This window comes from Mastigoproctus giganteus, chromosome 5 (assembly GCF_048544385.1).
Source record: "Mastigoproctus giganteus isolate SK-2022 chromosome 5, ASM4854438v1, whole genome shotgun sequence".
NCBI classification, from domain to species: domain Eukaryota; kingdom Metazoa; phylum Arthropoda; class Arachnida; order Uropygi; family Thelyphonidae; genus Mastigoproctus; species Mastigoproctus giganteus.
This window is the reverse complement of record NC_143579.1, coordinates 21,404,239-21,417,069: the sequence shown is the minus strand read 5'-3', so window position 1 is coordinate 21,417,069 and position 12,831 is coordinate 21,404,239. Positions and strand designations below refer to the sequence as shown.

General features: G+C 38.0%; 1 protein-coding gene across 1 annotated transcript; it reads right to left on the bottom strand.

Moving 5' to 3' along the window:
• Window positions 1-1,613: 1,613 nt before the first annotated feature.
• Window positions 1,614-2,114, bottom strand: LOC150085232 (uncharacterized). The gene has a single exon (XM_090373874.1). The coding sequence runs from the start codon at window positions 2,112-2,114 to the stop codon at window positions 1,614-1,616; it is 501 nt and encodes a 166-aa protein (XP_090230000.1).
• Between the last annotated feature and the right edge of the window lie 10,717 nt (window positions 2,115-12,831).

The following is a 12,831-nucleotide window of genomic DNA, read 5'->3' as shown; positions in this document are numbered from 1 at the left end:
GGAATTCTTTTTAGTTAGCAATCGTTTTTTTCCGGATTGTTACTGTCAAGATCATTCAAGCAGTGAAAGAACAGAACTGTAGGTTGGTCACGTAGAAGAGCTTAATGCAAGATATCCTTCGCTTTTTCATTGAAAGAAACAGAGGGAAAGCAAAAAGAGTCTCGAATCATTTAAATATAAACTTCCGGTTTGCTATGGAAGACCAGAACAATGGTGAAAAAACTTTGGAGATCTCGACTCTTCTGAGGACCGCGAAATATCTCCTAGATATACGAGAAAAAGTCTAAAAAAAATTATAATAATAAATAAAATTGAATATACTTAGAGCACGATCTACAAGCGTTACTTTTTATTCATAATAACTGCACAGTCATACACCAACCGTTGTTAAAAATATAAATAGTGTTACGTTATATTAAAATAATGATGTAGATAAATTAAATAAATAGAATGATAAAATTCCACCGGATAAAACTGATAAAAAGGTAACTGTCTCTACAATAAAATATGAAATTTTAAACTGCAAAGAATTATTTACAATAAAACAATGTAGATAAAACACAGGATGATAAAAGCTCTAAAAAACCGTAGCTTTCAGAGGCATCCGCCTCCTTTTTCAACAGTGAGGTTTATCGTACGGCACATCCTTAAATATCAGCAGGCTCACGGTTCTCAGTACGTGGTTCTGCAGGAGCATGGGCAGCATTCTCCTCATGTGCATTGGAACCGGAAATGGCTCGGGAACGTGCCAGGCGGAACCGCTCATCCCGTCCAAGAACCACCGCCTCGAAGAGGGGATGAATGCGGATTCCCCTGTCTCTATTAATGGTATTGTTCACAGAGGAACAAATCCGCAAGCTCTCGAGCCATTTGCGGTCCCAAAATCTATGTGCCCGGTCGACGATAACAGCTTCTTCTGGGGAGTTTGATGGTGCTCCTTCCAAAAATGTTCTGCCACAGCAGACTTCCCATAATCCGCGGTCTTTATCGCGTTCATATGCTCCCCCAGACGATATTTGAACCGACGTTTCGTTTCACCAACATAACATTCCCCACAATCCGGGCACCTGATCTCATACACGATCCCACTTGTAAATTCCCGTGGTATGAGGTCCTTGACCTGTGACCCAACTATGTGCAACCTCCGCCCTGGAAGCTGCACACAGCGTGTCTGGCAATCGCGCAATACCCGAGCTATACGCTCAGTTAGGCCCGGATAGTAGGGAATGTATGCGGTGGCAATTGGTGTAAACGTTTCTCTTCGTCCGTGCTCCGCTGCTCGGATATATTTATCTATGATCTTCTGGGGGTAGTCGCATTTTCTGAGATCCGCTGTGACACGTTTAATTTCTTCTTTTCTATCCTCGGGGGTGCTGCAATGGGACCCAGCCCTATCCAACAATGCCCTAATAACACTATTCTTATGATGGTTGGTTTGTGCCGTATTGTAATGTGTATATTGGCCAGGGCACATGGGTTTCCTATATACACTGGTTTGCACCCTAAGGCCTTCCCTATGTACCAACACATCAAGGAAAGGGAGGGTACCCTCTACTTCCACCTCCGAGGTAAACTGAATAAACGGGGAAAAGCTATTAAGGAAACTAAGCACCTCATCCTCTCTCCTCCTCCGAATAATTGTAAACGTATGGTTTCCATGCGCGCACGGGAAGAACCGACCCATCAAAAATCCTGGCTTCGAGCTCCTTCATAGCTAAATTTGCTATGATAGCACTAATAGCGGAACCCATTGCTGCACCATGAACCTGCTTGTAGATTGTGTTTTGAAACACCATGGTGGTGTTTGAGAGACATAGCTCCACCCCATTACAAATGTCTTCCACGCTTAACGGAGTCCTATTGCTTAGGGTGTCATCCTTCTCCAATGCCATGCGTGCACATTGCACCCCACGGTCAATAGGAATGCACGTGAACAAGGATATCACATCGAAGGATACCATGGCCTCGCCCTCTTCTATAGCCTGATCCCTTATGAATCGCACGAAGTCTCCACTGTCCCTGATGGTAAAATCGGAACGTCCAACAAGAGGAGATATCAGTCTGGCTAGTAACCTGGACAAAGCTATTGACCATGGGGTGCAATGTGGACGCATGGCATTGACGCAAGGCCCTAAGTTGAAAACCAGTGTATATAGGAAACCCATGTGCCGGGGCCAATATACACATTACAATACTGCAATATAACATAACACTATTTATATTTTTAATAACGGTTGGTGTATGATTGTGCAGTTAATATGAATATGTATATTCCCAACCCCAGAGGCCTATTTGAAGAGTTACTTTTTATAATAGAGATTATTTTTTTCGGTTTGGCATTTGTGCTTCTAAATTTATTCAATATTTAATTAATAATTATTCTTTAACACCATAAAATTACTAAAGTAAAATTGATCTTATAACTCAGTTTTATTTTGGTTAATTTTGATTATTTTGATAGTGGATGTGGATCAATCTTGATTCATTGTTTAATCGTGAACTTTGTACTGGGAACTCCAAAATGCGGGATACTCGGGATTTGAGTGCTGAGGGATATTAAGATGTTTCCATTTTCAGAGAGGTATATTTTGGGCAGTTTCGAAGAAGCACATTTCAGTTAACATTAAGCACTAATAACTGAAATTATTTACAGCTGTAAACGTTTATATTGACTAAAAGACAGTAATAGTGGTTAAAGTGTAAATAAAAATTCAGGTTGTTAAACATAAATGGAAGTAAACAAAGTCACAACACATGTTATCCGAATATCAGTGTCCAATAATAAAAAAAAAAAATGTTATAATGAGAAAATCGTTATCGCTTACATTGCATTTTGATTTTAATTTATAGCACGTAATATCAAAGATCTCTGTTCTCTTTTTGACTATAATGGAGGGAAAACCAATAGGCAGCACAGCCTTAGCCTTCTGTTCCATGGGATTAATAAGCAGTAGAAAGCCAAGTTAGCAACCATGCGTCAACAGGCTGTTCTTTATGAAAAAAATTAACCTTAGAATTAATGAAGCATACTTTTTTTCAGCTGTACCCACACTAGGCATTTCCATTCTCTCTTTGCTCTCAACCGTCCTAAAATGGAAGCGCTGCATAACGAGTTGAATAACAGTTATAGCTTCAAAGAAATTATAAGATGTTCAGGACTGCTTTGTTCTCTCATCTATTTTTGCAGACAGCAGGATTTAAATTGTATTGATAATATAGTTCTTACAGCAGAACAAACGTGTCTTTGTAACGAGTTGCTTTGGTATTGAACTACTTTCTAACAGATGGCCATATCAAAAGTTTAATCGATTATTTATTTAAAAGATGAGGATGCTATGGCAGTCTCTTTCAGATGTTTGTGTCTGGTGACAGGCCTGTCACCAGAGAAAAACTACCAGATGAGGACCCAGTTGGTCCTGAAACAGGCTGTCCTAGCAGTGTCAGCTTTTAAACAAATGACCAATAACCTTTTTGGTGAAATCTTCGTTTAGAAAGTGGTGCAATCCCTGGCCAATTGGTTGCAAAGTCAAATTTGTTCTATTTGAGACCTCAGTATTGTCTATTCTGCTTGAATTGTTTTTGCGTCCTCCAAGAATTTAAAGGACAAATTACTATAGATCTTATAAAGAGAGAATTTCCATTCTTCTTTTGCACGAATTCTTAAAAACAAATACGAACTTAGATACGAGTCTTGGTTTGCTTTCTATTTATGAATTTTAAAACGATGATTTATTTATTTATTTTATTATTATTTTTTTTATATGCAAGATTTTAAAGATCTTTTCTTGTTTTTTTATGCACGATAATAAAATTTATTTTCTTTTTGATTAAAAATTATTATATATGAAATACTTAATTTATGTTTCAGACTAAAAATACCATTTTTAAGTAGGAAAATCACTCGCTTCCAATTATCGTCCCATTGCTATTACTTCTACTCTTTCTAAAGTAATGGAGAAATCAACTAACCGCCAACTCTTACGCTATCTACAAACTTTCCATTTGATCAATGATTTCCAGTATGGATTCCGTTATAGTCGATCCATTCGTGATATTCTGACTTATGTTACCCAACTATGGTCAAATTCAATGGAAACATTTTGTGAAACTCAAGAAACTTGTAACAAGAAAATTTATAACTGCTCTTATCATTTCAAAGAATTTTGATTGTGTTTGGCATAAAGGTCTTCTAAACAAGCTTCCATCTTATGGTTTTCCAACTGTTTTTTTGTAATTGGTTATCCAGTTTTCTCTCTGATCGCTCACTGAGGGTGATGGTAGATGGCTCTGTCTTCTAAATTCTCCATTAATGCTGCTGTCCCCCAAGGTTCAGTTCTTTCTCCCACTCTTTTCCTCTTTTATATTAATTAGTATTAGTATTAGTAATGGCCGCATGGTGCAAGAAAGCCTATGGCTTATGCTGCACCAGCCAAAAAAAAAAAAAAAAAAAAATCCGAACAAAACAATGATAAAAACAAAAAAAAAATAAAAAATAATAATCAATAAAAAAAAAGGAAATTAAACGTATCATCCTATGCGCGTCCCTGACCCGAAGTTACTATCCAGATGACCTTTGAATTTCCCCAAACTGTCGGCCTCTACCACCCATGAAGGCAACTTATTCCAGTAATTTATAACTCGCTGGCTAAAATAAAACTTCCTACAGTCCAATCTAAACATTTCCCCCCGTAACTTGAATTTATGTCCCCTAGTTCTACATCATTTATAATCTTGAAAATTTCGTCCTCATTCATTTTACTGATGCCTCTCAGAGCCTTAAACACCTCAATCAAATCTCCTCTAAGGTGTCTAGTTTCCAAACTCTGCAACCCACATATTCGAAGTCTTTCTTCATAAGGACGCCCTTTTGCCGATCTCACCAGGCGAGTTACCTGTCCTTGTACCCTTTCAAGAAGCTCGATGTCTTTCTTTAGGTGCGGTCTCCATACTTGAACACAGTATTCTAAGTGTGGTCTAACAAAAGCCTTATATAATGGGATTATCACGTCCCTATCTCTACTTGCAACCTGTTTAAAATGCTCAGAGAATTTCATGTCTGACCGTATCGTAACACCCAAGTCCCTTTCCTCCAGTACTGGGTTTAGTTGAACTCCACCAAGTGAATAAGTTATTTTGGGATTACTGTTTCCCAGGTGTAATACCTTATAATTTGTTGGATTAAAGCACAGCTGCCATTTTTCTGACCATTCCTGAAGTCTATCTAGGTCTCTCTGAAGAAGCTCAGCTTGACAGTGATCATTAACTACTTTACCAATTTTAACATAATCTGCAAATTTAGACATCACGCCCTCTATCCCTTCATCGATGTCGTTTATGAAAATTAAAAACAACAGTGGCCCTAATACTGATCCTTGGGGAACCCCACTTCTTACATCAACCCAATCTGAGGAACAGCCATTTATCACAACCCTCTGCCTCCTGCCCTGAAGCCATCCTTCTATCCATCTAAGGATTTTCCCAGTGATTCCAACCTGTTCCAGCTTATAAAGCAACCGCTCATGTGGGACTGAGTCAAAAGCTTTGCTGAAATCTAAATAAACAATGTCGAAATTATTCCCTAAATCCAGCTCGTGAGTGACCCTTTCGAAATAGCGAACCAGATTTGTTAAACATGATTTTCCCTTTCCAAAACCATGCTGAGTATCCTTCAGAATTTCAATTCGATCCAAATGATCCTGAATTCCACCCTTGATCATTGCTTCCCTGATTTTCCCTACTACTGAAGTCAGACTGACAGGTCGATAATTTCCAACTTCACTTTTAGAGCCACCCTTATGTATGGGAGATACATTTGCACTTTTACAATCCAAGGGAATCTCCCCAGAGTCTAGTGATGCTCGCATAATTAGCCTCAATGGTTCAATCCACTCGCTTGCCGCCTCCTTTAAGATTATAGGATATATTCCATCAACTCCAGGAGCCTTACTGGTCTGTAGGCTTCAAAGTTTTTTCATTAAATAATCTTGCGAAATTTCAATATTATTAATTACATATTTTTTAACTTCGCTCCCACAATTTCCCATTGCCACAAAAGGCTTTTCATTTGTAAATATCGATGCAAAATAACTGTTGAGTTCATCTGCAACGGCAGCTGGTGTATTTATTACTATCCCCTTTCCCTTACGTAAAGGTCCGATCTGGTTTGTCCTGCTCTTCTTGGCATTTATATATGTGAAGAATTCTTTATCCCCCACTCTTTGCTCTGTTTGCTAGTGATTTCTCATAAACTGCCTTTGCCTGTCGAACCTTTTCTGTGGCTCTATTACACATCACCTTGTAGCTGTTATAGGCTTCAGTACTTTTTATTGCTCTGTAACCTTTCCATGCCACCTTTTTCTGCTCACGTAATGTGGCAACTTCACCATTCATCCAACTTGGAACCCTTCTCGTGGAGTATTTTTTTAATGGTATATACGCATTCAAGGCATCTGTGATTAATGTTTTAAAAGCGTACCACGGTTCAAATGTATTCATTTTCTGCATGATATCTACCCAGTTAATAGAGGCCATGTAGTACCTTAAGGAATCGTAATTTCCTTTTCTGAAATTAAAACCCATTCCTTTGCCTTTTACTTCTGCTACCTCTCTCGTCATTATCCACCGTAGAACTCCGTGATCACTTCCTGCTACTGGTTCCTTTACTGTCAACCCTGTTATGTCATCTGATTCATGGGTGATGATGAGGTCTAGGATCTTTTCTCTAGTACTTTCCCTAACATGTTGATACAAATAACAGTCGTCTAGTTGATTTAAAAATTTTGTTCCCCATGTCGAGTTTCCTTCCCATTTACTCCAATCAATTAGAGGCAAATTGAAATCACCCATAATAAGGCATTGACGCTTACTTGCCCATTCCATTTGCATGTAGAGGCTTTTGTCATAATCTTCACAATCACCTGGTCTGTAGATTACTCCTACTCGCATTATACCTTTGTTTCCAACTATCTCACACCATACAGACTCTATACTAGCATGTGAAATGCTAGTATAGAGAAGAATTACCTTCTTCCATTGACTGAAAATCCTATCCATAGTTTTGCTGATGATAGCACATTGCATTCCACTTTCCAGTTTGAGAAACCTTGCCCTGCTCAATCAACTTCTCGAAAATCCGCTACCAATTCCTTAAATGCCGATCTCCGGGTAATTCTCCAGTGGGGCAAAGACAACTTAGTTGATTTCAATCCTTCTAAAACTCAGTCTTGTCTTATATATATCGCAAAAAGGATTCTTCTGCTCATATGCTTATCTTTGATGGCACTCCGATTTCTAGGCAAAATGATATATCTCTTTTGGGGATTACCCTGACTTCTAATCTCTCTTGGCACAAGCACATTATAAATATTGCTTCCTCTGCGCCTAAAAAACTGCGTTTTCCTTTTCGCTCTTGGAGTTAATTTTCTTCAAAGCAGTCTTTCACTCTGTACAAATCGCAAATCTGCCCACCATGAATTATTCCTTCTACCTCCGGGCGGTTCCCCCAAAATCTTCCCAATATTAGAGTTTGGTACAAAACCAAACTCTAATATTGGGAAGATAATTTTTTTGGTAAAAAGCAATTGGAGGCATAGCCTCGATTTATATATTGCACTGAGTGAACTAAGTTTGCTGGAGTGCATAAATAAGAAGCACTGCTCCAATGGAGAAGTTATATTATTTATTTAAAATAAAAAAAAAAAAAACATTTCACATACTGGACATTTCTCGTCACTGGGTTATCGGGCAGTTATTCACGGCGCCTACTTCCCCACCGATGAGGCCTCAGAAGTTCCGAACCTGCGGTATGGGGAATTGTATACATATTAAATAAATCGCAATATACTTCTTCATCAGAACAGTGCATTTTATTTAAAATCTGGGTTTGGGAGAAATTAGATGTATCACAGTTTTGATCAGAACTGAGGTTGTTGATAAGAAATCTGGATGGAGAAATAAGAATTGAGCATACATTGAGCATTCTTGCCAAAATAACAAAAATGTTTTGGCATTTTTGCGAGATTAAATATAAATAAATATTGAAAATATTTAAACAAGACGACTATTTTTATCTCTCTGATTTAACCTCAAATTTTATTACCCATAGAGGGCGTGGGTTGTGCATTAAAATTAAAAATGGCGACTTAAAGTCGCCATTTTTAATTTTAACCATATTTATCACATAGTTCACATAACGATATATTTTTTATTTTATTTTATTATATTAGTGGGTTTCCGGTTCCATGGAAATAAATAAATAAATAAAGGAATTCCCAAATAAAGTTTCTATTTGAACCTTTAATTAATTAGAAACCTTAATTCCGCTTAACGAGCACTTGACATTGATAAAGTGTAAAATAATGCACAATCACAGGTCTAATGTTCACGTGCTACCTAAACCTGATCGCTTTCTATAAATTAGGTAGAACAGAAAAAAAATAAATGCGGACTGCAGTGAGAGTAGATTGTAAGAGGCGAACCGAGACGATATTTCTCCCAAGACTTCAAAAAATATTGAATATCGATAAACAGTTCTTTTATTCTGTTTTTCTTCATTTTTTTTTTCCTTCTTTTTTCCCCCTTCTCTCTTTTTTGGTTCCGTTTTCGTCGTAAAACGTGTGGGGCGATAGCTGGTAAAGATCCAAAACGCTGTTTGCAGGAGGGCACACGTCAAGCTATGCACTGTAAAAGCGATGCAGTTTACGAAGGAGAGTTTATCTTATGGCTGTTTTATTACCAGCGGCATTTGCACCAGAGAGGGCTCGTAAAACCATTGCACCGAACGATAGCGCCGTAAAACAACCACGAATTTGAGAATTCCTTAAGCGATAAGAGTTCTGATATTGAATTGTAACGGATGGTACAATATTCTTCGATTGTAGAACATAGATAAAGACAGATGGCTAATCATGATCCTTTATAAGGTGAAATAAAAAAGAATTGTAATAAACTATATACCAAAGTTATTCAACATACTATTACTACTTCAATTTTCTAAAAGGATTTGTTGGTTATTTCTTTAATCGATACCAAGAGTGTTGATAGTTCATAGCTTGAAAAATAACATTCCACTCTACTTAAAAATGATTCAAGCTCCGTGTCGATCAAAATTGGTCTCAAAGTTTAAATTTGACTTCTTTAAGGCCACGCAGGTTGTACAGTGATTATTTTTATCATCCTCCCACACCACGTTCAAACGATTTGGGTTCGAATTCTGTTACTGACGCCAGGGACTTTTATGGGCTTTCTAACACCTTAGCTGAGTTAGTTGGTGTTAGGTGAGGGTGCAAAGGCCTTTGTTTCTCCCGGAATTTCGAGTTTTTTCATCCAACAAAGAGGCAAACTGACCACAGATCCATTATGCTGACAAAAATATCTCGACCACCCAATATCTAATTTCTATCATTCCATTTTTCTCACAGGGTATTAAACATTATCCTTCTGAATAAAACCACACTATCGGACGGCAGTTGTGCGCCACAGAGTGGGATCCTCTCTGGTCTTTTGTTTACAGTCCACATCTATCCTTTCGCAGTACACAGGTCAGCTGTAGTCAAACTCATAGGAACAATCCATTGGCCTGATGATAGACTTCGAACCTCAACATACCTTTTCAAATTCTCCCTCTGCGGGGGATGAAGCATGGGATTCCACTGCCCCTTATTAGTATCAGACAAATCTTTCATGACGAATACTGGTAAAACAGAACCACATTTACTATAAAAATTCTGGCTGTAATCATTAAAACCCTATTCTTTTGGGATGACTTTCAATAGATAATTTCTTCCGCGGGAAGAAATGTCCACGGGAAGTTGTGTAGGATGTGAACTCTGAAAATTCCAGAATAATTGCAGCCTTAATTAAAGAAATATTTAAGAACGTTTTAGTGAATAATGTTGTCCTTTGGATTATGTTTAATTCAATTAAAGAAATTTCAGTGTTTCTGATTTAAATATAGTTTTCCCTTGTTCCTAAAGTGAACACAAGAAAGAAAGAAAAGAGTCAATCCGAGAGCTCCTTTAACTGGTTGCAGTGGAAGGTCTATAGAAAGCTCAGCAGCAGAAATGACAAGTGATATTTATCATCGATATTTACAATCGAAAGTAAGCTTGAATCCCTGGGTATCAAGTTGTAATTATCTCAGACAAACATTTGTTAGAAAAAGATACTGAGATTAAAGAAGGATAATGCTTCAGGGGAAGATGGCACCTATTAAGCTGTCTTTAAAAATAAAAGGATGCACAAGAGTGTATCAAATCATTGAAAATGTTAATGAGAGCGTCAGTGAACTCCGGGAATTCGTTAATGTCACCCCAACCCACAAAGATAGTGCCAAAGCGGATGTAGGTAACTATAACCCGGTAAGTTTTACTTCTGTTGTAGGGAATATTATGGATCGTCTAGGGATGCGAATTCACATAATGAACTTAAAAACTGGACGTAATGAGGCTTTCTTCGTTTTATATTCTGCAAGATATTTTAAATTATTTCTTTTTTATTTAATCTCGGAAATAGTTTAGCCCAATCTGATGAGTCTGATGAGTCCAATGAATCTGATGAGTATAATGAGCAATTACAATGAGTGAAAATATTATCATGAATGATAAAATCTGTGCAAGTTACTAAATAGGATGCAAGGTGCAAGGTGCAAGATACAAGGTGCAAGGTACAAGGTGTAAAGGTGCAAGAATATTTGCTGATGCTATCGAGTCAGTGTTAGGTGGATCGGAAAACTGCTAGCTTGGGGGTTACACAGACTTAAAGGTTAACAGTGGCCTCAAGCAAAGGCAAAAGTGATTCTTGCACTGCTTCTATTAAAATGAGCAGCAGCCTGGAAAGAAAGGCAATGGGAATGTCCAGGAATGCTGGGAGTCATAGTGTAAATTCATAGGGTAACTAAGAATAAAAACAGGTGCATATAGCTAGTTAAGACATCAAAGGCAGTTATTGTTGAAATAACAGAGACGTCGTGTCACACAGATGTAAGCAGTGAAGAATTGGAATTTTGAGAGTACACTGTGTACAGAAAGGACAGACAGGACAGGAAGGGAGGAGGGGTTATGCTGTTAGTTAAGAAACACATAAAATCAATCTAAGGAAGTGCATCGATTTGATGTTGGTGGACAATGCAATGTTAAGTCTGTTTGGTGTGACACTGGGAAAGGAAAAATGAGAGTAGGTGTGTGTTATAGGCTAATGAATCTGATGAGTATAATGAGCAATTGTGCAGAGAAATAGAGCAGACCAGTAAATCAGAATATCTTATAATGGGGGATTTTGACTTTTCAGATATTGGCTGGAACTTGTTGATTGGTCACTTGCACACTAACAAAACTTTTGTGGATTTATTGGATGACTGTTTCTACAGAAACATGTTCGAAGGGCAACCAGAGGGAGTAATACTCTTGATCTGATTATCAGCAGTGATTCTTCATGCTTTAAGAATTTGCAGATAAAGGAACCACTGGGTGACAGTGATCACAATGTATTCATGTGGGAATTACTTAAAGATGTAGCTACCATCAAGGCTACCATAAAGGGAAGAGCTTTTGCTTTCGTAAAGGTGACTACAGGAGTCTCAGACAGTTTTTAAATTCTGTGCAGTGGGATGAACTGGTAACGTTACCAAAGTTGAATTCTAAATGGGAAGCCTTCAGGGACTTAATCTTGGAGGCTACTAGGCTTTTCGTTCCAAGTAAGAAATACTGTTTAAGGTTTAGGCCCAAATGGATGTCAGATGAATTAATGAGGCTCATGGCAGAGAAGAAAAATGTATGGATGCATATAAAGTATCAGGTGACACAGAAGGCTATGGCAGATATAAACTTGTCTGTGATCAAGTCACAAAGGAGGTTAGGCAGGCGAAGGCAGATTACGAGAAATCCTTGGCAAAGGATGCAAAGAAAACCAGAAAAGAGTTCTTTATTTATGTAAACTCTAGAAGGAAAGGGATGAATCAGATTGGACCACTTAACATAGATGGGTTGACTATTTATGATCATGCTCAGGTTGCTGATAAACTGAATGAGTACTTTCCATCTACATTCACACATGAGGAGTTATTCAAAGAGGGGAATACTAGAAGTTTATCAAATTATAACAGGGCGCTAAGTGATTTTGTAATAACTGAGAGCAAAGTGGAGGAAAAATTGTTGAAGTTAAACATATGGAAGGTACCTTGGGTGGTCGGAATCTATCCAGTTATATTAAAGGAGGCAGCGAAGGAAGTAAGTAAACCCTTAGCCATAATTATGAGAGCATCCTTGGACCCGGGGGAGGTCTCCGTGGACTGGAAGTGTGCAAATGTATCAGCAATTCACAAAGGGGGATTCAAAAGGTGACACAGGTAACTATAGACCTGTTAGTTTAAGTTGTGGGTCCGGGGAAATTAATGGAGTCACTGGTTAAAGAAGCATTGCAAGATCATCTAGACAAGACTGCAGTAATAGTTAAGACACAGCATGGGTTTGTTAAAGGGATGTCTTGTTTGACCAATTTGATTGGATACTATGAGGTGGTCACAAAGAAACTGAATGCTAAAAATAATTTTGATATCATATACAGTACTTGGATTTCAGGAAAGCTTTTGATACTGTTGCACACGGAAGACTGCTCTACAAATTGGAGACGTATGGCATTAAGGGTAAGTTGGTGGTAATCAGACAGAGGGTGGTAATCAATGGACACTGCTCTTCGTGGACAAATGTTATTAGTGGAGTTCCCCAGGATTCGGTGTTGGTCCATTGTTGTTTTGTGTATTTATCAATGATATTGATGAAGGTATATCAGGTTTAATGTCCAAGTTTGCAGATGATACAAAGATTGGCAGGGTTG